We start from the raw sequence: 25792 nt of genomic DNA, 5'->3' as shown, positions 1-25792 counted from the left end.
TAAAGGTCAGTAAGCTGGGCTGAGTTGAGTGGGGGACGGAGGGGGGTGACTCTGGGACGCCAGAGTCACTGTCGAGCCCTCTTGAGGTGTCGTGGGCTAGTCGACGAAACACTGAGGACGGAAGGTGCCCACTTGAAGACCCTAGAGATATCCCCTACTCAGCTCAATCCAGGCGGTTGTCATGAGGGGACCGCACTGTGGTTGCAGCCGTTGTGTGTGCAAATACTATTAACACCAGGCAGAAGGAGATTCACATCATCATTTGGAAAGAAGCGTAAATGGATGGAGAAGAATAGGTTACTGTAAAGCTACGTCTTAGTTGGTGCTTATCTTGGCGAAAGCCGAGTACAAATCAGCATGAAGTTTTAACATCTACTCTCGTGTAATGGAAATCAATGTGGAAAACAATTGTGCTGCTTAATATGCTTGGGGGAATCATGCCACATTTTTTAAGTTTTTTTTTTTTTTAAGTTTAAGAACGGCATTTGAAATTGAAATCTTTAGTAACATCATAAAATGTTACTTTACTGTAACTTTTGATCAGTTTAATGCATCCTTACTGAATAAAAGAACGAATTTAATATATAAAAAATCTTTCTCACCCAAACAGTAGTGTACATTTTGTGGGCAAAAGGAAACAGGTGGTTAAGATAAAAAGGGCAGTGGACCTTTCGCTAAGCTTGGTCTTAAAAACATTAATTGGCCAATCCTTCCCCGTGAAAACTGTAGCCATCTGCCATATTTTTTAACAAACTTGTGCTCGTCCAGCGTTAGTTCAGTATATCTCGATAGTTAGCAGCATATGCCAGATGATGAAACCCGAAAGCATACTGGAAACCTTTTGGTAACTACATATACAATTGTATATTTAAATTCATAGCTAATCTAGATGTTATCAACAGCAGTGAAAGTACTAACAGGAAAGCTTGTCAGATCCAGCAATACTAACCATGGCTGTAGGCTTAGCGAAGGGTCTAATGTGCAGAAGGAAATTAGTAGGCTATTTTTACAGTAGCAATGTCCATTTACTTATCTCTGAAACACATAAACAGGCATTTCCCTTACTTTGATGTGCTCTATAAGAAATCAGCATAATTATTGTTTCCTCACTCCTTTCCATTTCCATCTCAAAATGATGTGCGTGGCATCCAGGCCTAAAAAAAACAATACACCCTAATGGCCATTAAACATGCAAGCTCTCTTTCTTCTCCCACCCTAAAAGAGAGGGATCTATCCATCTCTCTCTCCACAATTCTGCACTAAAAGCCTCTGCAGCGTGGGTAATTTAGTGTCGATGAAAACTGATCCATTTCTGATGGGAAGCTGAACTCTTTGCCAAAGATCATTTCATAGGGGGAAGCAGGAATGTGATCGAGGAAGGTGAGCGGGACTGGTGGAAAGTGACTGCTGTGACCTGCAGAATGTGGCCCTGATCAGTAGAAACATGTGGACTGCATGTAATTGTACTTTCTTTAGTCCTAATGCATGTTTCTTGCTGTGGTAGGCCCCTTTAAGGAAAAAATATCCATGTGCCCTATTACATGGTATGCGTTTGTATGGGGGCGTGTCTCACAGCGTCTGTTTTAGCCTCTCAGGAGTGCCTAAATAGTAATAATGGCTTAGAGTAAAACGGATGTCACAGACGAGCGGACATCAGTAGTTTTTGTTTTGTAAAGTTTCCGTTCAATAGGTTTCACTTATTGTAATATTAGACCATGAAGATTTACTGCAATTCATTCAAATAAAATAAACAAAAAAGTATACTATGAACAAATACTGCTGTATTTAGAAAACAGCTAGTACGGCAGGTCATTGAATCCTCTCAGGAGAAAAGTGTTCAGAGAGATATGGTGTTCAGAAAGCATATCGCACAGAGAAACAAGAGCATGTCATGTTCTATGGAGACCACCACTCAATCGACACCTCGCTCTGGTTGTTTCTGAGGGGATTAACACGTCTCAACAACTGCTAGGAACAGGGAGTACTCTGTTTTCTCTTAAGACCTTTAATGGCAGATGATCCAACAGTATGGGTGTAACGGATCGTATTGATCCAGACCTGGCCACACGGTTTCACATGCATCTGATGTTGTTGTTTGATGAGAATGAGATGAAATGTAGTTGCAATAAAAGCTCTACGATTCCATACAACTGTAGCAGCGGATGACTATTCTGTTCCAAGGAACTGAGGAACAACTGATGATGTCACGTTTTAATGTTAAGTTGACCAATCAATGGTAAGGGGCATTTTATTCCGGCTCACATGTAGAGACTCTTTATGCTTAAAGAGCTTAAGTGTAGGGTTTTCTAAACCTGAACATAAAAACTAAAAATCAAGCCATTTTTCGTTTTGTTTTTATTAAAAAACAAAAAAAAGTTTTGATACCTTGACCCATTTTCTCAGAACATTAAACACAAAGCCAAATCTTCAAACTACGTTCACAAAACCCCTGATTCTTCTGGCAAAATCAAACAAAGCTTTCAGATCAAACACACATCAGTCAATTTAGAAACACTACAGATCATTCATTAGACTCTACATAAGAAAAATGGTGAACACCGCATCCACAGCATGTATTTGGTTTAGGCCATTAAGAATTTGGTTCCGAGAGTTCTGTTTTAGCAATTCCGAAAAGCTGTAAAACAAAAAACTTATGATCGGAAGATACCGATTGCCTCTCCCCGATAGATCCCATCCATGACTTAAATCCGTAATATGATCTGACCCATGAGTGTTGTGATCCGTTGCACCTCATCTACACAGTATGTTTATCTGACCACAGGATCGCAGCAACTGCTTATTTAAGTGACCAACTAATGGAGAAATTAAACAGAGTACTGATCAATTTTGCACCCAAAAGATCTACTTTGACTGGTGAAACTGCTGATTTATTAATATAGCATCTCTTGAAAGCTCATGTGGAGCTGGATTCATGCATCTCCAGCCATAATGGTGCTAGCTGAGCCATCTCTGTTGAAACAGAGGGTGATGGGCGACTGCCCCTTAATGGATGTTCTCTTAGATCTTTCTCTGTGACCCTACCCAAGGATTGATGCACATTGCAGGGGAGGAAAGGGCAGCTGTGTCTGAGTGCCGCCCATGTTTCATGTGGACTACCTCAAAGCCCCATATGTTTTAATAGTGCTGAGCGTGAGATGGGTAGCGATGTGAAGCTTTCATTGTGATTGTGGGGTATTCATATTTGGGATGTGAGAGTCGTTTTCATTTTGTTTTGCACATTTAATGTTTTCCTTTTTATTTTTACAAAGGCTATGTTTAAATTCCCATCATGTTAATGTTACATTTTAAAAGTAATATATTATTTTGAATAGTGTATTTCTGGAGCAGAATTTTTTTTATATATTTTACCTACGATTTTGCATGTGTCCGTTTTCTCTGTGGAACATTTCTCTGAAAGTTCAGAGAAATGTCCACTTGGAAGATGGGCAAGTTGAGGGAGTATTTTGTAAGCCTACACGTCATGTCAAACTACAGGGCTGCCAACTTTTGAGTTTAGCTTGGCGTGAGACTACTCCAACGGGGGGGGGGGGGGGGGGGGGGGGGGGGTCTGCACACGCAAGGTCTCTCGCTCGCTTACCTCTGCCGTGCGCGCGGTTTGGAGCACAATATCTTTACTCTAGATTACGGGATATTTAACTAATTTGCGGTATAACTAGTCGATCGCGAGTGGCTCAACAGGTAGATATATAGATAAACTCATCTTTCAGGCATTTTACCTACCGGGTTGACACTTAAGCGTGAGAAATCGGGGGTGTGGCGTGAGAGCGTGAGAATTGGGTCAATTGCGTGTGTCTCACGCTCAATGCGTGAGAGTTGGCAGCCCTGAAACTAGTATATAACCATTAAGCATGCTTATAGGCTTGTTATACTACCGGTTAAGTGCGACAATAATACGAAATTAAATATTATATCAGATTGAAGGAGAAACATTATGAATGAAAATTACTTGTCACCTGAACAGTTGCTATATCAACAACCTAAGGAAGAGAAAACTCTTAAAAGTCAAATAGTTGGTTGCAAAATTTCAGTTTAAACGTTAATTAAATTAGTCGTTGCACACATCCCTTATTCATAGTCGTGCACCATGACTGCACACTGGCTTCAGGATGAGTGTGTGGGGATAATTAGTGTCCTAAAGCAGATCTGGCATTCCACACTGTGCCACAACTCATCTAGTCAGCCACCTCCCCCATAGCAGGTGTTCCTAATGCACAATAAATTTGTGGTTTGTGTGTGATGTATTCCTATCTCCCATAAAGCAAAAGAGTTCTGTATGCAATATATTCTATAATGTACATATTCCTTTCAACAGAAATATATAAATGATAAACCGCAGCATCTCAGAAAACAGAAAGCAGAAAACGGTGAGCTAGAATCCAGCAATCCCAAAATAATATTTGTATATTTAATTTATATTATTATAAATGAATGAAATGAAATATAAATGAATGAAATTATGAATGAAATTATAAATGAATTATTTAGATAATAATAATAATAATAATAATAATTTTACTTAACAGAAAACTATATTAATTATTAATGTAATTATTAATGATAACAAAATGTTTATTATTATTCAAATAATAGATAAATCAATAAATTAAATACTTTTTGATTTTGGTTGCTGTTGAATGAAAGAATATATGAATAAGGCTACGTTTACACATAGCTGGGTATTTAGAGAAACTAATACCCCCCGTGTAAATGAGAGGCCAAACCGCAGGAAAATATCTGCATTTTCCCTTCGTGTTAACAGGGCCTAAGATATATACATACAGTTGTAATTGAAATTATTCAACCACCATGTCAAATCAGGTTTATTGGCAAAATTGACAGACTTTCAGCTGTGTGCAATGAACAAATTAGGGATGGCCCGATACCGATACTGGCATCGGGGATCGGGTCGATACTGTCCTCATATACTCGTACTCGTACTCATAAAAATTCGCCGATACCACGCCCCGATACCACGTACATTTTGCGAAACGAAACTGGCCGCCGCGAGTGCTTTGTCGAGGTGAACTGAGGCATAGGGACGTGCACTCCCAACGCAAAAGAGTGCGGCGCGGCACTAGATCTGATGGCCGAGCGCGAGCGCGGGCGCGGGCGGTAATGCACTCACTCTGTGTGTGCGGGTTCCGGGAGAATAAAACGATTCGCGGGACTCCCGCTAACTAGAAATATCTATGAATACAACATATTAAAACTAATAGATTTTCATTCATCTGTTGCAGAAAAGCAAGAAGAACAACTAAAACAAAATAGAAACGATTTACAGCCCAGAGTTTCTATTCATAACATGTTTGCAGCGTTGAGCGATGTAGCCAATCACAGACATGTGTGTTGATTTCTTGAACGCAATGGCTAATCAGAAGCATTTAAGATAGACTCCCCTCACTGCTCAAAACTTTTTTGTTCAGTGCTGAATTCTGTATGCTGGCAAATCCTCTAATTATAACAAACAAAGTGTGGATATTATGAAAGATTCATTGTGCAGTCAGCTTCATTGATAATAACAGATGTGTGAGATCGCGATGAACTGTCAGCTTTTTAGGAATTAGACTATTAAGGGAGCGCACTTTGGGCGCATTCAGTCATGTCAGACCATGCACGCAGTAACTGCTTGCTTTTATGTTAAATTAACAGTGGTTTGTGTGTTAATACATTTATTATTTTACTCATTATTATTTATTTTTAGACTTGTTAAAACAAGCAGAGAAGAAAATAAGAACAGTCTTCTAACCTGTGTTCTAAAATAATCTTCTGTCTTCTTTTCTGGGAGCCTATAGTTACTTTTGCGGTAGAAATATCGGTATCGGTACTCGATATCGGCAAGTACACAAATGTAAATACTCGTACTCGTATCGGTTTGAAAAAAAATGGTATCGGGCCATCCCTAGAACAAATCAAACAAAAGTAATTGAAATAGCTCAACACAACAAATATTTCAAATGGTGTCCCCAAATTCAACTGAAAATACTAATTTGAATGACTTCCGCAGTCTCAAAATTATTCAACTCCCTGAATAGAATCCCTCACAACAGCACAACTCTGCAAAACAGGTATTGTCTCAAGCACACCTGATGCAACTAATCAAGTGCTTTATTAGTTGCACCAGGTTTGCTTGAGCTAGAACACATGAAATACCTCAACTGGCTAGGCTTGTTGGGTGCCACATTTGTCTGCATGTTAGGAACATGGCTAAGTCAAAAGAATGGTCCGAAAAGTTAGCTTAGTTTAGTTTATTTAATTACACATAGTTAATTCGAGTTCAAAGTTAAAGGAACGGTGGTTACACTATATGGACAGGGCAGAAAAAGGCAGCTATCAACGGCTGCAACCAGATTTCTGAGAAGGCAGGTTTAAAAAAAAAACTTGAGTGGCTGCAAGACTTGGTGGCAACTCCAAGATGTACACCACTATAGAGACCTAAAAGCACAAGAAAAGGGCACAGAATCCTAAAAATAAGTTTTGGGATTCTGTTCTGTGGAGCGATGAAACAAAACTGGAACTTTTCGGCCCTATGGATCAGCGGTATGTCTGGAGGAAGAAGAATAAGTGTATGCTGAAAAGAAAACTATGCCCTACAGTTTAGCATGGTGGGGCTCGGTGATGCTCTGCCACTGGAAACCTGCATTGTGTGAAAAGCAAGATGAATTCATTGAAGTATCAGGAAAACCTAGGAGAAAACGTCATGCCGACAGTGAGGAAGCTGAAGCTTAGGCGTCATTGGACCTTCCAACAGGACAATGATCCAAAAGCATACCTCAAATTCCACCAAGGCTTGGTTGCAGAAGAAGTCCTGGAGGATTCTACAGTAGCCATCGATCACCTGGCTTGAACCCTATAGAAAATCTCTGGTGGGATTTGAAGGCGGTTGTAGCACGCAGACCCAAGAATATTACTGAACTGGGCTAAGATTCCTCAGAAACGCTGCCGTTTGGTTATACATCTCGTTTGCAGCAGGTCATAACAGCAAAAGGGTGTTCTACTAAGTACTAAAGATCCTTGCCATAGAGGGGTTGGATAATTTTGAGACTGCAGAAGTCATTAAAAGTTGCATTTTCAGTTGAATTTGGTTAAACCACTTGAAACATTTGTTGTGTTGAGCTATTCCAATTACTTTTGTTTGATTTGGTCCATGCAAACAGCTGAAAGTTTGTAAATTTCACCAATAAACCTGATTTGCAATGGGGGTTGAATAATTTCAAACTGCATATATTAAAATAAAGGCAAGGAAAGGCAAGGCAAGTTTACTTATATAGCACATTTCATACACAATGGTAATTCAAAGTGCCTTATATAGAAGAAATTAAAATAATCAAAAGAAATTAGAATAATAAAAACAGTTTAGAATAAAAATGAAAGTAAAGTACAGTACAAACAGTCGGACGAACAGTGGCACAATGCTCATTCAGTAAATGCACAGCTAAACAGATGTGTTTTGAGTCTGGATTTGAATGTGACGGTAGGAGCACATCTGATCTCTTCTGGAAGCTGGTTCCAGCTGCCGCTGGCATAGTAGCTAAAGGCGGACTCACCATGCTTAGAGTGAACCCTTGGTATTTCTAGCTGATGTGATCCTAATGATCTGAGTGATCTGTTGGGTTAATATTCAGTGAGCATATCTGCAATGTATTGAGGTCCTAGGCCATTAAATGATTTATATACCAGTAATAATAAGGCATATGACTTAGACAACATAAAAAAGCAATAAAATCAGGGAAACACTGTCCAGAGGTCACTAAATATAAAGAAAAATACAAAGTAAAAAAAAGAAGATTTCTTACATGAATAGCATTTGAGGTCAAATATGAATGACTGATGCAGTCAGATGGGACGTTACCTTTGATCTGTGTACCTCTCCGTCATCATCCTCCCCGCCGACACCCAAAACCTTGCGGGACTTGAGGCGACTCACAAGATCAGTCTGACTGTGCTTCTTCATAAGAGGTGGTGGTGTGGAGGTCATGGCAGCAGAGGAAATCAGGCACTTCAATAAGCTGTCTGAGGGACTAAGAAAACGATAACATCAGCAGGAGCAATTTCTCAGAGTTGTTTGTGCCTAGCATTCCAGTTATGGAGAGAGAAAAAAATCACAACTAGTAATATGTAGGGTTTGTGAAATTTAACAATAGCATGTCATTCTGTTTCACAACTGGGACTACGAATAATCATAGCTATCAGTAAGGTTTTACACAGGCTAAACGAAACAAGACAGCAGTAGAAAAATACAGAAACATTGCATTGTGAGTCTACCCACACAGATGCACACACAAAGATTCAGAGGAAACTGTTTTAGCTGAATAGGGATGTACTTTAAACATTTTTAAAGATTGAAAAGAAAAGAAAGCGACATCAAGGTTATAACCAGACCCATATATAATGTATGTGTGTAAAACTCCACAGATTTCCCTTCCGATCCCATTCATTCACAAAATGCTACATATTCCCTGTCTCTTGCATGCTTGTTAAAAACAATACCATTCAAAAGTTTGGGGTTGGTTTGTTTTTTAAATATTGTATCTATGCTAAATAAGGCTGCACCAATTTGATCAAAAATCCACTGAAACTGCAATATTGTGAAATATTATTATAATATAGAATAATTGTTATCTGTTTTAATAGCCTATATTTAAAAAAATATAATTTATTCCTGTCATGGCAGTAGCTGCGTTTACATGGACGGGACCCAAAATAATCTGATTATAATCGGACTACTAGCACAGTCGGAAACATCAATCAGAATGAATTGACGAAATCCGATTAAAATTTAATCTGGATTGTAAGGGGTGGTTTAAACCTTTTCTAATCCGATTAAGAGGACACGTATACACTTGATCGGATTAAAAAACGAAACTGGAAAGTACTGCGCATGTGCAATGACGCTGAAATGGCGTAATAACGTATGACGCGAGGAACGAGCTTTTGTTGTTGGGGAATAAAGTGTCATAAATTACTGTTGTGTCATTCTAATATTTTCCTTCCACTCATCGTCTGGGGCCCTGTCCCAAATGGCATACTTCATATGCACTTTCGGTCTTGTGGACTTACAATGGCTGCCGCGTGCGCCTGTCCGTTAAAGGGATAGTTCACCCAAAAATGAAAATTCTGTCAGTATTTACTCACCCTCATGTTGTTCCAACCCCGAAAGACCTTCGTTCATCTTCGGAATACGAATTAAGATATTTTTGATGAAATCTAAGAGCTGGATCACTCCTCCATACTAGTCCATAGGCTTCTTAAGGGATTGAAACTTGCCAGCCGCGAAAAGTCATTAAAGACATCGTTAAAATAGTCCAAGGAACTACAGTGGCTCAACCTTAAGTTTATCAAACGCCGAGAATACTTCTTGTGCGCAAAAAAAACAAAAATAACGACTTTATTTCCACTATTCATTTCCTTCTCTCTGGGCCCTCGAGTCAGTTCACTGGTATAATAGCGTAAGCTTCTGTTGTTGTACGTCACACACGTCACACACATGACCAGCGTCGGCCAATAGTGAGCCTACATGTGACGTAGCTCTACGCAATCACACTACGTGAACTGACTAGAGGCCAACAGAGAAGGATATTAATAGTTGAAATAAAGTCGTTATTTTTGTTTGTTTTTGCGCACAAAAAGTATTCTCGTCGCTTGATAAACTTAAGGTTGAGCCACAGTAGTCACTTGGACTATTTTAACAATGTCTTTAATGACTTTTCGGGGCTGGCAAGTTTCAATCCCTGAAGAAGCCTATGGACTAGTATGGAGGAGTGATCCAGTTCTCAGATTTCATCAAAAATATCTTAATTCGTGTTCCGAAGATGAACGAAGGTCTTACGGAGTTGGAACAACATGAGGGTGAGTAAATACTGACAGAATTTTCATTTTTGGGTGAACTATCCCTTTAAGTCCATGAGACCGTAGGGCGTCCTATTTGTCATTTTAGGATTCAGAAGTGTGGTGGCGAGAGCCCCCTATGCGGTTGATATGCGCCCTAAATATGCACTTTTGTTGAGCCCGCACTGAAGTGAGCTCCGTAGCAGACTTTTTCTCGACAGCCAAAGTGGCGTTACGTCACAAAAGTGCTGACTCGTAGGAAGACCGCAAGTGTTTAGGGTGCCATTTGGGACAAGGCCTTTGAAGTGGAGCAGAACAACGTCCCACTAGTCCTTGTTTCAGACTTTCAACCACAGACGCCTTGTTTTGGGCAAGGGAAGGGGAGTTTTTACTGCTCAATAAATATAAGCAGCACGACACAAAGCTTCATGTGCTCGTGGTTTACGAATGTGGACCCAAAATAAGTAAATATTAACTCTGCTCTTTAAAACAAAGAAAAAATTTAGGAAAATAGTAAGCGCAAACAGCGAGAAACTGTATATTTGTGCACTGTGCTCATTTGAAAAAATAAATTGTGATTTGAAGCTTGTGAAGTTGTGACACATAAACGCGAACATCAACCCAATCACTTTATTTAGAGTTAATGTAAACACTACGTTTGGATTCAACAATCAGAATGATTTCATTCTGATTAAAAAAACAAAGTGTCCATGTAAATGTAGCTTGTGTCACTTCATTCTGATATGCTGATTTAGTGCTTAAGCACTCAAGCAACATTTCTTAATATTATCAATGTTGAAAACAGTTGTGCTGCTTAAAACATTTGTGAAAACTGTGAAACATTTTTGGGATACTTTGATGAATAGAAAGTTCAAAAGAACAGCATTTATTTTAAATCGAAAAAAAATTATAATGTCTTTAGTTAGCCAATTTAATTTGTCCTGAATAAAACTACATTTAACGCATAATTTTATCACAAAAAAAATTATATTCAAACAATGGGCATAAATATTGGGTTATTTTTTAAAAGCAAACACAAAAGGAGACAGCGATGACCTTGTGACATGACTGCATGAATGTTTACTGTCAATGAGCTTTGAACAGCCTAAAGGAATGAAATGTTTAGGTGAGAATAACAACACATAGTGTCTCATCAGTAATAGGAAATGGTATTATGTGTATGTTATTATCCTACTGTGTAGATAATTTAGACATGAAATTACCTGACATGCCTCAGGGCACGGAATACACTTTGAAAGAGGTTCAAAGACGGCTAATTTCTGCTGCACAGAAGGGAACAGGACATGTTTCCCTGATATCTTGTGCAGACTGCTTATTGAACAACCCAAAGCCTGTCTAATCTAATTGATTAGTTTGGTGTTAATGAATAGAGCTTGATTCATGACAGCAGCTGCCTCATGTTGATTCCAGCTCTTTAGCTCTCAATGTAGTGAGGACAGAAAGCACAAGCTAAGGCTGTTCAACTTATTGTGAGACACTAGATGCTGCTTACTGCTAATAGATTAACTGAAGTTGCCAAAGGAGAGCAGCCCCAAAGAGTCTGTAGGGTTAAAACAGATTTTCTACTCCATTACTTAACTCATTCCCATTAGACAACTGAGTAAGGCAGCTAATAAAAAAGAGAGAGAGGAAAAACGGCAGGCACTTGCCAAAATGGACCACAAATTTACTTTATGGAGGTATTTAACCAACAGCTGCCAGTACTAAATGGTTTCTTTCTTTTTTCTTTTTACAAATTAATAAAAACTAAATGCTTAAATCTAAACATTGTATTAATGCCCTAAAGCGATATAAACCCTTCAAAACAGGCTTTTGGCTTTAACTCTATAAGAACATTTATAATTTCACTTAAACAGCTCTAGTATAAATCTGTTATGGTTTTCACATAGAATTACAACTCTGCAATGTTCCTGGACAGTATGCTAATACTAAACAATAAAACAGTGACAAAAAACCATCAAGCAACACTCATAAACCTGAAGTATCAAATCATGTTCAGTGAGATGCACATAAATGCAACCATATTAATTATTCATGTCCCGGTGCATGCTGGGGAAAATGCAGATGTGACTGAACCACAAGTATTTTTCAGTGTATAGGCCTATATCGTGATAGCAAATCTGCATTGTGATGCGACGATATTAAATAAACCCAAAAATAATAATCAAGAAACTCTTTGGGTTTTTCCCAGCATTTTTATTTTCCTCTAAAAATAGTTTTTCACAATGTCAAGTCACCTTTATTTATATAGCGCTTCATACAACACAGATTGTTTCAAAGCAGCATTACAGTGATAACAGGAAAATGATTCAATGATGCAAACAGTTCATTTCGGATGTACAGCTACAAAAAAAAAAAACGTGTCATTGTTCAGCTGAAGTTTGTTAAGTGTTGATTCAGTTATGTTGTAAAGAGCATCAATTATGTATTGATGTGAACTATTGAAATGAACTGTTTCATCCATAAAGCAATTCTGCAGAAAAATAGTGTCATTGTCCAGCTCAGTTCGTTCTCATCCAATAGTGTCATTGCCGTCAAATCAATAATACTGATGATTAAGGGTGTGTTCACAGTTCACACTTGGCTTGTTTGGTTTAATTATAATGAAACCTGGTCTGATTGCTCTGTTAGTGAGGTTCATCTGAATAAGTGTGAATGCTGCCATCTGAAACCTGGTGCGCACCAAACAAACTCTAGTGCGGTTCGAATTAAATATGAGCACAACACGGACCAAAGACATGTAAACGAGCCAAAAAACAACGGGACATGATGTCACAAGATGCGATCCTAAAAAGGACAGAATGCTCAAGCATACCACTTTTTTCTTGTCATAGTCGCGATGTTGCCAATCACAGTTTTGTATAGACAACAGAACCGTTTCTCCTTGCAGCAGATATCGATTGTGTGTGTGACAAAGGGATTCCTGTCACTCTTTTGACTCCATTAAACATTTTATAAGCTCTTCACGAGTTCTCAGCTGGTCAAAATACCATCATATGTAGGCTACACACATACAATGTGCGCATTTAGTCCAGCAAACAGCATTGTTTTGGATGTTTGGTAATAAAATCTGACCATACAGGTTGTGAACGTATCCCTTCGTCTTTAGGTTCAGTATCTTTAGGATCGCTGTTAAAATGCCTATGTGAACACTAAGTGGACCAGGACTAAATTTTGAAACAAATGAACCAAACACAGCCTAAGTTTACCCAAATAAGCAAGCCAGAGGAAACAGTGGCAAGGAACCCAATTTTTATCAGGTGAAAGAATGGAGAAGAGAAATAAAAAAACCTTGGGAAAAACCAGGCTCAGTCGGGGGCCGGTTCTCCTCTGGCCAACGAACGAACACGGTGCGATTATGATTGCATCACAAGTCAGAAATCAGATTGTGGATTGGTAGCATTAAAATATTTCACCCAGTTCCTTTTGTTTGAAGATCGGATTCATCACGTCAGTATGGAGACGAAGCTAAATGCACATGTATGCAGAAATCAATCCAACAAAATATTGTCACAAATGAACACTGACCTTAGGGCTGGGCGATATGGCCTTTTATAAATACTGCGATATTTTTAGGCCATGTCACGATACGCGATATATATCTCGATATATTGCCTTAGCCTTGAATTAAAACTTTGATGCATACAATCACACCAGTATGATGATTCTATATGTCTACATTAAAACATTCTTGTTCAAACTGTATAATCCATAAATAATAATCCACCCGCCAACCACCCATATTCTTTGATTTAGATATCTGCATCTGATCATCACATTACAATTATTCAATTAAGCATGATAATATGGTAACATATCACACAATTAACATCTATTTAAATTAAAAGTTCTTCTTTTGGCAAAATTACATTTTCTTTATAGCCTAAACAGAGGCTTTACTCCCTTTAAACTTATTGTCAATGTTTCATTTTTGAAAACACTCTTATCAGAACAATTTTTTGTACCTTTATAAAGGGCATTTTCCCCCTAATTTTATTTAATGTATGCTCTAAATTTCATTTCAAATTCTTACATTTGATCAATACATTCAATTAAAATAATAAGACAGGCTGTTACCAATGAAATTAAATAATTTACATTGAAAAATTATAACTGTATTAAATGAGATTATGAGATTGTTTTGAATATTTTTTGAATATACAAATAAGGAATGTTGAAAAGAATGATACTTTGAAACTAAACCGCCAGTAGGAGGCGGCAGGCGGCCGTCTTAATGAGCGAGTCATTGAGTCATTAATGTAAACGATTCGTTCAAAAGGCTGATTGATTCAGAATGAGGCGGTTTAATAATGGGCAATTGAATCTTTGACTCAAGCGATTAACTGTTAGTTCAAAACGCTGAATGATTCAGTAATGAATCATGGATGAGTGTGTTGCTGTGAGACGCGATATGGTTCTGTTGTTTGGAACTATTTTCGCTGCTAAAACAGAACTAAAACAGTCTAAAATGTAAGTAACTTAATTTTAACTATTTGTTTATTGAACTGTTATGAAATTAATATCTCGGTTTCAATCGTGATGGCATTCAGGAAAAGAGCACTGGTCGTGTGTAGCCTATATATTGTTTCTTAACTATAATTAATGTTATAAATAACTGCGCGAGACTCAACAGCGCAACTTTACCGTCCGTACATTAGGTAACATGATAGGAGTTCCGTGTCTTTATTACACTCATTTAGCTGTCATCCACCCTCGATTGAATGGAATGTTTTTATTACTCGGCCCGCTCGACCCACGGATTATGATCAGTGCAGCACTATCGGCAAACTGCACGGTTAGAGAATGGACACAAGCGGGAATCGCGACAGAACTGTCACGGTGTAAAAAGTGTATATGAGCACGTGACTGTCTGTCCGAGTTTTGTCGAGAGGCGGAGGCGGCACGAAATTTGACGGAGGCGGCCGCCTTATAACTGTCTATGCAGGAAAAACCCTGAAGGTAATCATTATGCTTGCGCTTTGATGCTGGACAGGACAAGAGGGGGGGAAAACAAAGGAAAAAAAATGTCCGCGAGTTTCAGGATATAGTAATTTTCTACATCGCACGGACTACAAGCCGCGATATATCGAGTATATTCGATATCGCCCAGCCCTAACTGAGCTAGACACAACACTATGCAGATTAATATCCGTTTCTCTAGCTGTCATCATGCATCATATTACACACAAAATGATGTGACAATGAGCGACAAACAATATTTATTTGATCTATTTCTAATATCTATCGGTACCCTATACTGAATACATTACAATCCCAGCTGAACAGGAAAAACAAAATTACAACTAAATTTCACGCCGTTTATTTCAGTACAGTTATTATATTGACATTTCGACCCAGATAAACTCAAAAACCCTTCAGCCTGTACAATGCAGCACGAATATTAATGCAAAATGTAAACGGTCTTCTCCATCCGTTTTTATTCACAGTCTGCCATCCATGACAGCTCATCCAATTGTTCTTCAAATCTCATATCATTATCTTCACAACAAACATTAAGTTTCTTCAGTTGCCTAGTAACACAAAACTTTGTGCCTTTCATATGATCATAAATATATTCAGGGATCATGCCTCTCTAATCATTAATCAGCTATTTGAAGCTGGCTGTTATTAATGATGTGCCCTCTATTGAAATGTTAAGCATATCACTTCCTCGATGTCATTGTCTTTACGTTCAAAGAGGGTTTTATGAGGCGCACCGAGGGCAAACATTTGAATTCTCCATTAGCCGTGCACTTACAATGTGTTGCTTAATCACGGCGGTTTGCCAACACATTTAAACAAACTGACAACAGAAAAAAGCACTACGATGTTACATCAATCAGATTGCCAATTCATCAATTTGTTTGAAAGATGACAGGTATTTTGACTTGTTCGTTGTTCCATTTTACAATATGGGCCCACTAATTATCTGGGAAAGGAAATGGATTTGTAAGATAATTGTCTATAATTGATCTGAATGAGGGAGCAATACACACTCAAATGTACCCACAGCAAACTATTTAATTATCTATTTTGCTGACAGCACCAGAATCATGAAAGTTAAACAGGCTTTTGGCTTTAACTCTATAAGAACATTTATACTTTCACTTAAACGGATGATTTGTGTTTGGCAGGCGTTTGTTGCAACAGTGTGAACTAGGCTTTGTAATCACTGCAGGACATTTATCAGACAAGAAGATGCTGCAGGACATCACTCAATAACTCTCCATCTCTGCCCTCATCCTCCACTTCCCCCCAGGACAATGTGTGGCTTCTTAACTTACTACCATTATCAAGAAGCCTTCTACCGCTTCCATTACTAGCCTCTCTGGAATACTTGAGACCCCATCTGAACTAAAACCTGCCTACACATACATCGCTACTGCACAACTCAGCAACATTGTACTCTATATTACTGCATTAGCAAAGGCATTCTACTCAGCTACATGCTCAGACCAAATATACATTCATGTGCATTCTATATATTTTTTAGTATTTAAATTAATTTATATTTCACTTTCTGGAACTATCACAGAGATGCAGTCATTAACTTTTAAAATGATTCAGTCTACTGCTTTAAGGGTAAATATGAAATGATAATAAACATAAAATTCACATAAAACAAAACCTTCTGTAGGAATTAATTGCCAAATAATTCAAATTCTGTCATCATTTACTGAAACATTATGTTGTTCCAAACATCTGTGATTTAAGGCTGGGATACACTACACAACTTTTAAAATCTAAACAACAAAAGGCATCATACAATAGCCAACTTTGTAAATGGTCACATAGAAAAACTATACATCATACACTAAACCAATGAGGATCACACACTGACTTTCAGGTCGTTTTGAACAATCTCATGAAAAAACATGACTTGTTGAAAACAAGTTTTTGATAACCTCAGACTGGATGGATTCATAGTCTGAAGCTACAAAAAAACATTTGGCTGAAATCAACTTCAACAGGCCTACAATAACAAATTTCTCTTAACAAATCAACATGCACATCAACCTAGCAATGACAAAACGTATAGCTTTTTAGGCCTGTTGCTCGGTAACCTTCTTGTGACAGAGCCCTCTTGACCCCAAATAAACAGTTTGACGGTAATCTAGTCATTAACTGCTTCCTGCTGCTTAAGAAAACATTGCATCCATGCAAAGTATAAAGAGGTTTGCGAAAATAGCAGGGTTTGAATGTGGAAAACCCTTCACGACAGACATTTCACAGCCCCAACAGCAGAGATGAACATCTTGATCTCATGTCTACACACCAGTCAAGCTTTCGCCATGACAACACACTCTCATACTCAGCAGAAAAGAAAGGTCAGTGCAGGTCTGGGTGGGATTTATAGTCATGCATATTACATGAATTGGGATCCGACAGATTAAACATTTCATCCAAAGTACCTAAGCACGTATTTGCAGTGCAAAGTGCATCTAGAGCTCACAGAAAATGATGAGATGGAGGTAAAGTTTTTAAATATCTAATATATTCTTAGTCAAAGCTTCAATGTACGTAGGTTCCATTTCAGTTGTCAGGAAAAGCAGTTTTATAACAATATATATTAAGATGCAATGTCATATAAAAATGCAAGTAGTCAACTAATATCTTAAATGAATGACTACTATAGTAGACTAGAAAAATCTTTGGCCGGTGACAACCCTGGATAGTAATTCTGTGTATTCTACCTCCTGGCAGCTGGCATGTGAGGGAAAGCTTGAAAAGTCCAAGAGCTGCTCTGAGTCACCTCAGTGAAAATAATGTGAACGAGCAGTACAAACCCGGTGAAGTAAAACAGAGCTGACATAATGCTCATATTCCAAACTAAGAGGTGATTCATCAGCAGGAATAAACAATCAACACTTCAATTTTTCCACCAGAACACTTAAACAAAGAGCAAAAGAAAGGCTACTTCACATTGTTGTACAAAATTCATTCGGTTCTCATAACTTTATATTTACTACAAAAATAGAAAAATCATGTTGTAATTGTTCTTCTTTGATTCTACATGTTAGTTCAAATCTTTACAAATGCAATTTTACTAAAACATCAACTAAAAATAAAATATAAAATGTATTAATAATAATTGTATATTCTATACTACACCAATGATACTAAAATAACACTGGTATTACTGATCATGAAGTAGAAAAATCTTTAATATTTAAAACAATTTGAATACATTTAAAATATTTCACTTTAGAATGTAATATGAAATAAAGTACATTTTCTGAACAACATCAAATATGTTAAAAATACAAAAGCTGTGAAATGAGATTAATGACCCATGCCATGATGAAAATATAATAACATTGAGTAATGTCTCATGATATTGGCCAAAACGCTGACCAAACCAGAATTTTCAGTTACCGCAGCAATTATTTGAGTGACCCATATTAAATTTGTCTCCCAGTCCCACAGTCTTCCTACCTGATGGAGCAATAACAAACTTTAACGTTTGCTTACACTAACTTTCATGTCTGAATATGAACACCAATTATTGGACAAAAAACGTCCTCATGTAATAACCTAGAATACTGTCTAACACTTGATGGCTCCTCTGTCAAATCTTCCGTCGTCGGTTAGGAATCTGGGAGTGCTCTTTAATACCAATCTTTAATTTGAAAGTCACGTTTCTAGTAGGGGTGGGAATCTCTAGGCACCTCACGATTCGATTCGATTACGATTCAGAGGCCTGCGATTCGATTCAAAAGCGATTATCGATTATCTGAATCTTTTGTGTGTGTGTGTGTGTGTGTGTGTGAATATAAATACTTTGCTTTAACAAAGTATTATACTTTGTAATTTGTATACTTATAAATACTTTGTCAGTACAAAGTAATGACCCATAAAGAATTAACGTACAATATATGTTATTAACATTGCAAAAGAACCAACAGGAAAATAAAGTGTGCCTGAACTAGCAGCATACTTGTAGTAAATTAATAATATAACAACAACAGGTGTTCTGACGATTCATGCTACCCATCGAGATGTGCTACTTACTGGTGCATGTGCAGACTCATTTTTCTTCTGCTTACCACGCCCATAAATCTATGCATCCTTGCTGTGGAGACTTGTAGGAAACTTTGACAGGTCAAAGATGAATATTTGATGATAATTTTTACTTTTCACAGCGTTTTAAAAATAAAAACAGTACATTAGACTGTACTCTTAACTTCGAATTTTATTATAATTTTATTTCATATAATAATATCATTTTTACTTGTTATATCAAATGTGATAATTGCTAGTTAATTTAAAATATCCAAATATGCTCCCCATACACTTACCCTGATTAAAATGAAATAACGATGTTATAATATTGTGAGATTTACACCATTATGGAAACAATAGAGAATGAATCAACATTATCTATGATCGATTCGCGTTTGGGTAGCATTTTTCGACAAGGCAGCAGAAATCGTCTGAACACCGGTACAGCCCAGAGCCATAGAGAGAAACGGCTCTGGTACAGCCGAGTGTTTTTCCTCCTCTGGGTGGAAACGTGTCATATGGCTTCTCATATTTGTCGTGTTGCCGAAATATTTTAGTTTTATTCTACAAAGCTTACAACTAGTGTGGCTCTTGTCCAGCTCCTTTCCCCCTTCAACTTCATAGAAGCCAAAATATTTCCACACGTCAGCTTTTAACGAGGAGGGTGTTTGGATTTCGCGCTCAGCCATCGCGTCTCTGCTATGTGCGCACGCCACAGACAGACGGTCCGGGCACTGCACTTCCGCGCTGCAGAGTTCCGTCTTTTGCGTTCCGTCAATATTACGTCATTATAAATAGGCTACATATCTAAAAAAAAAAATATATTTTTTTTGTTGAAAATCGATTTTTGACATTTGTGAATCGATTCAGAATCGTCCACGTCCGCATCGCGATGCATCTAAGAATCGATTTTTCCCCCACCCCTAGTTTCTAGTATCTGTAAAACCGCATTTTTCCATCTTAAAAATATATCTAAATTACGTCATATGCTCTCAATGAAAAATGCATAACAATTAGTTCATGACATCAAGGCTAGAATATTGTAATGCTCTAATGGGTTGTCGCCCTGCATGCTTAAAAAACAAACTACAGCTGGTCCAAAACACAGCAGCTAGAGTTCTTACCAGAACCAGGAAGTATGACCATATTAGCCCGGTTCTTTCAACACTGCTTTGGCTCCCTAATAAACATTGTATACATTTTAAAATATTGCTGATTACTTACAAAGCGCTAAATGGTTTAGCTCCCCAGTACTTGAGCGAGCTCTTAACGCATTATAGTCCTTCACGTCTATTGCAATCTCAAAATTCCGGCCAGCTGATAACACCTAGAATATCAAAATCGATTGCTGGGCGGTAGATCCTTTTCCGATTTAGCACCAAAACTTTGGAACAGTCTTCCTAACATTGTCCAGAGAAGCACACTCTGTCAGTTTAAATCTAGACTAAAAAACACATCTCTTTGACCTAGCATATACATAACACATTATAAACTTCTATAATTCAATGTTAGGCTGCATAGATTAGGTCAGCCGGAACCGGGAACAGTTCCCATCAATCCTGAACCTATTTCAAGGTTTGCGTTCTCGAGGCACCAAGAACTGTACGAATGAGCGGCCAGAGCGAAGAAGAACGGTTCCTAAGTTAACTAACTAATGATCCTTGCAACAGAAGTGAATCCATCAAAACTAACTTACTAGGGGTGGGCGATATCTCGATATTTAAAATATATCGAGATATTTTTTAAACACGATATGGATTTTGACATATCGTATATATCGATATATTGTTTATATTTAATTCTGATTTCGCCGCTTTGTCTTCTCTGCGCTGTGCTCGCCCCCGCCTCCTTGCTTTTGTTCCCCCTCCCCTCGCGTGTTGTCTCATTCAACATGGCGGCGCCCGCAACTAGCCGGGAGGCTACAGAACTCGTCTAAAAAGATCGTCTTAAATGCTGTCTTACATGCACTTCTTGAGGCACACACACACACACTAGCAAACACACGCAAGGTCTCTCGCTCTCTGTCCCTCTCTGGCGTGCGCGCGCTACACGGTGCTCTCTCCCTATCTGCCGTGCGCACGCTACACGGTTTGAACATGGTTTGAACATTCACACAGCCTTTCGAAAACGATACATTTCCCGGCACATGCTATTAAAAAGGATGACAATCCCGGTAAAACGGGACAGGTGGCAATTATTTTTGTATACAGCAATTAATTTGTATACAATTATTATTTTTGTATACAGGGATTTTTTTTTAAATGTCGCAGAAGCACTTTGGACTACATGAACTGCCTACCTCTTTGCACTCCAATAATAAAAAAAGACTGTGGTATTTGGCATATTTGTTTTTGCATTAGTTTTTGTTGGGTTATTTTTCCTGTAAAGATATCGAGATATATATCGTATATCGAGATATAGCAAAATATATCGAGATATATTTTTTGCTCCATATCGCCCAGCCCTATAACTTACAATGACTTTATTCTGGAGCTGCTGTAAAGCCAAAACAATCTCTGTTAATTTGATTTCCTATTATCACTGTGAAGCTGCTTTGAAACAATCTATATTGTTAAGAGCACTATATAAATGAAGGTGACTTGACCTGACCAAGTTAACAAAAGAAACTGTTTAATCATTAAATTACAAGCCAGCTTCTCGATCAAACTTTGACAGTAACAAATCAGTATAAAACCAGTTTAAGTTTAACCCTTTTTCAGTAGTTATTTTAAAGCAAATCATCCTATCAAATTCAACACGTTTGGGCTAAAGTCCCCAGGGCCAAAACTAGGAAAATGCCCATCCATGTTCTCGCATTTCAAAAAAATTGTCCTATACAGTAATAATTTTGCACACAGCCAACAAGCAACTAATCATCATGCATTCGTAATCTTAAAATCATTCTGTGTGAGCAGTTTGGTCCTTGTGGGAAAAGATATACACATTTGAAATGTATTTGCTGTTTTTCCATCTTAAAAATATATCTAAATTACGTCATATGCTCTCAATGACAAATGCATAACAATTAGTTCATGACATCAAGGCTAGAATATTGTAATGCTCTAATGGGTTGTCGCCCTGCATGCTTAAAAAACAAACTACAGCTGGTCCAAAACACAGCAGCTAGAGTTCTTACCAGAACCAGGAAGTATGACCATATTAGCCCGGTTCTTTCAACACTGCTTTGGCTCCCTAATAAACATTGTATACATTTTAAAATATTGCTGATTACTTACAAAGTGCTAAATGGTTTAGCTCCCCAGTACTTGAGCGAGCTCTTAACGCATTATAGTCCTTCACGTCTATTGCAATCTCAAAATTCCGGCCAGATGATAACACCTAGAATATCAAAATCGATTGCTGGGCGGTAGATGCTTTTCCGATTTAGCACCAAAACTTTGGAACAGTCTTCCTAACATTGTCCAGAGAAGCACACTCTGTCAGTTTAAATCTAGACTAAAAAACACATCTCTTTGACCTAGCATATACATAACACATTATAAACTTCTATAATTCAATGTTAGGCTGCATAGATTAGGTCAGCCGGAACCGGGAACAGTTCCCATCAATCCTGAACCTATTTCAAGGTTTGCGTTCTCGAGGCACCAAGAACTGTATGAATGAGCGGCCAGAGCGAAGAAGAACGGTTCCTAAGTTAACTAACTAATGATCTTTGCAACAGAAGTGAATCCATCAAAACTAACTTACAATGACTTTATTCTGGAGCTGCTGTAAAGCCAAAACAATCTCTGTTAATTTAATTTCCTATTATCACTGTGAAGCTGCTTTGAAACAATCTATATTGTTAAAAGCACTATATAAATGAAGGTGACTTGACCTGACCAAGTTAACAAAAGAAACTGTTTAATCATTAAATTACAAGCCAGCTTCTCGATCAAACTTTGACAGTAACAAATCAGTATAAAACCAGTTTAAGTTTAACCCTTTTTCAGTAGTTATTTTAAAGCAAATCATCCTATCAAATTCAACACGTTTGGGCTAAAGTCCCCAGGGCCAAAACTAGGAAAATGCCCATCCATGTTCTCGCATTTCAAAAAAATTGTCCTATACAGTAATAATTTTGCACACAGCCAACAAGCAACTAATCATCATGCATTCGTAATCTTAAAATCATTTTGTGTGAGCAGTTTGGTCCTTGTGGGAAAAGATATACATATTTGAAATGTATTTGCTGTTGTAGAAGAATTCTCAGCATTTAGCGAAATTTTCACATTTAGACAGTCTATGGTTATAAAAAGAAATGAGTACAGCTAAATATTTAAATGCTCTTGTCAAAGAGGTTCCTGACAAAGACCCCCAAATCTAATTAGGCTGGAGGATGAAAAGCCCTCTTTTCTGGTGTGCAGTCATCTGTGTCGGACAGTGAAAGGGTTGAGAATGATCTTTCCATGGCCATGTGTGGGGAAAAATCAATTTGGTTTATATTTAAAGGCTACAGACTTTCTGCACTTTGTTTCACAAAGAACTGCTTTGAACCTGTTTTCATTTGGTTAAGTGGCATAGAGCTTCCCATGCCAAAGGAATCTTCATGTCTTATACACTGGAGAATATGTGTGGAAGGTCAATTGGGTATTTATAGAAAGATACTTTATTGGTATAAAGGGAAATGTATTAAGTCAAATGATTACCCTTCGTAATATGTGACAGACATGCAATCAGCCTATATTGAGAACAATACTTCACCGTGCTCCTTTGAATGAAAACCCATCATCTGCCACTTCAGTCAAAATTATTAGCTAAACAGGAAGTTAAAAAAAATCCAAATCCCTTCTGTGAATACTGTAAAAGCCTTTAATAAAAGTAAACACTGGCCAAATAAATGGAAACATTAGAAACTAAGCATCACATAAAAACTACTCGGTTACTATCGTAACCTCAGTTACCTGAGAGAGGGAACGAGTATTGCGTAGCTATACGCAGTGGGGGGAAACTCCTTTTCCTCGATTTACTGAAGCCTATATGTAAAACGCATTTGCAGCTGCACAGCTAGCACACTGAGCGTCTGGCACTCTCATAGGCTGTGCTGCAGCAACTGCACATCCAATGGCGCAGTCACTCTGACGTGCGACCTATGAGCTAGCCCAACGTCAGAGCCCACCGAGGGGGCGTGGCCTAGCCTATATAGACCCCCGAATTAGCCATTATAGCAGGTTTATAAGACTGAAGCGACAACTTCACCAGTTACTATAGTGCGGCTGGCTACGCAATACTCGTTCCCTCTCTCAGGGAACTGAGGTTACGATAGTAACCGAGTAGTTCCCTTTCGAACGGTCACTTGGTATTGCGTAGCTATACGCAGTGGGGACGCCATGCAAAACGTTGCACCCTAAGTAACCGGTTGCCCTCCAACTCAGGGCCCTGAGCTAACAGAACAAGCCAGAACCCAAGAAATATATTTAAGTACATAACAGACCAGACACTGTCGGGCCTGAAAAATATATATGAGTCAGTACAACTGACAGAATAAACTAACAAAACCAGACACTGTCGGGATTATTAGCACAATTTTATAACCGGCCTAAGCGGGTTTTATATATATGTATATGATTATGCACAGGTAATCTTTGTAGACAAGACCAGACACCGTCGGGTCTTAATCATACCGAAAGTACCTTCACTACAGGGAAGGCACCTCCATATTATAGAACTTCTTAAATGTGGAAGGCGAGGACCAGCCGGCCGCCTCACAAATATCTTGAATGGGAAAACCCAATGACCAAGCCCATGACGAGGCCATGCCTCTCGTCGAGTGGGCCTTGACACCTATAGGGCAAACCTGACCCACTGATGTATAGGCCATAGAAATGGCATCCACTATCCATCTAGACAGTCTTTACTTTGCGACTGGATCACCCTTAGATCGGCCACCAAAGCAGACAAACAGCTGTTCTGACTGTCTAAAAGACGCAGAACGCTCCAGATAGATTTTCAGCGCCCTGGCAGGGCAGAGAAGATTAACCTCCCCACCCTCAGCCGAAGGGGGAAGGGCTGATAGCGTAATAACTTGTGCTCTAAACGTCGTTGACAGCACCTTGGGTACGTACCCATGCCTAGGTTTGAGAATGACTCTGGAGTCATCCTTCCCAAACTCCAAACATGCAGGACTCACAGAGAGAGCCTGCAGATCTCCCACTCGCTTGATAGATGCCAATGCCAACAGGAGAGCAGTCTTTAGCGAGAGTGGTTTTAGATCAACCGACTGGAGCGGCTCGAAATGCGGTCCTTTCAGGGCCCTAAGGACCGTGGAGAGGTCCCAAGGCGGCACCGAAGGGGGCCTGGAGGGGTTAATTCTCCTAGCGCCTTTCAGAAACCTTACCACCAGGTAATTTCTTCCCAGTGAGTGGCCAGCCACCAAAGCATGATGCGCTGCGATGGCTGCCACATAAACTTTGAGCGTGGACGGGGTGCGGCGAGTAGCTCTAGCAAAAAGGAGAGTACCACAGATACCTCACATTACTCTGGGCCCCCGAGTAGACGGGGCCCTTGCTTCAGAGATAGTGCTCAAGATTCTGTCAGGAAGGACCCCGGGTACCCGTTTAGGGGCCACACATGGAGGGCCCATAAATCGGGTCGGGGATGCCATATCGTTACGTTGGCCTGTGTGAGGAGATCCTTCCTCATTGGAACAGGCCAGGGGATCGTGTCTGACAACTGAACCAGCTCTGGAAACCACGGTCTGGATTTCCAGAGAGGAGCCACCAGAAGGACTGGGCATCCACTCTCCTTGACCCGTTCGATGACCTGTGGGATCATCGAAACGGGGGGAAAAGCATAAAGGGGGCGGCTGGGCCAGGGATGAGCCAGTGCGTCCCTTTTCTTCGAGAAGAACACCCTGCAGTGGGTGTTTGCTCTCAAGGCGAAAAGGTCGACTTCGGCCTCGCCAAACATCTCCCATATTAGA

The 25792-nt window shown here is 38.9% G+C and overlaps 1 protein-coding gene across 2 annotated transcripts in view; it reads right to left on the bottom strand.

Moving 5' to 3' along the window:
• Positions 1-25792, bottom strand: part of tp53i11a (tumor protein p53 inducible protein 11a) — a 39274-nt gene that overhangs the window by 7510 nt on the left and 5972 nt on the right. For both annotated transcript variants that reach the window (XM_077228493.1, XM_077228494.1), the window contains exon 2: positions 7871-8039. In XM_077228493.1, coding sequence (XP_077084608.1) covers positions 7871-7996 — 126 coding nt within the window. In that variant the 5' untranslated portion in view covers positions 7997-8039. The remainder of the gene's footprint in view (positions 1-7870; positions 8040-25792) is intronic.

This window comes from Siphateles boraxobius, unplaced genomic scaffold (assembly GCF_051911475.1).
Source record: "Siphateles boraxobius isolate OS27281-9 unplaced genomic scaffold, OSU_SipBor_1 130, whole genome shotgun sequence".
Classification (NCBI taxonomy): Eukaryota; Metazoa; Chordata; class Actinopteri; order Cypriniformes; family Leuciscidae; genus Siphateles; species Siphateles boraxobius.
This window is presented reverse-complemented; position numbering and strand designations above follow the sequence as displayed.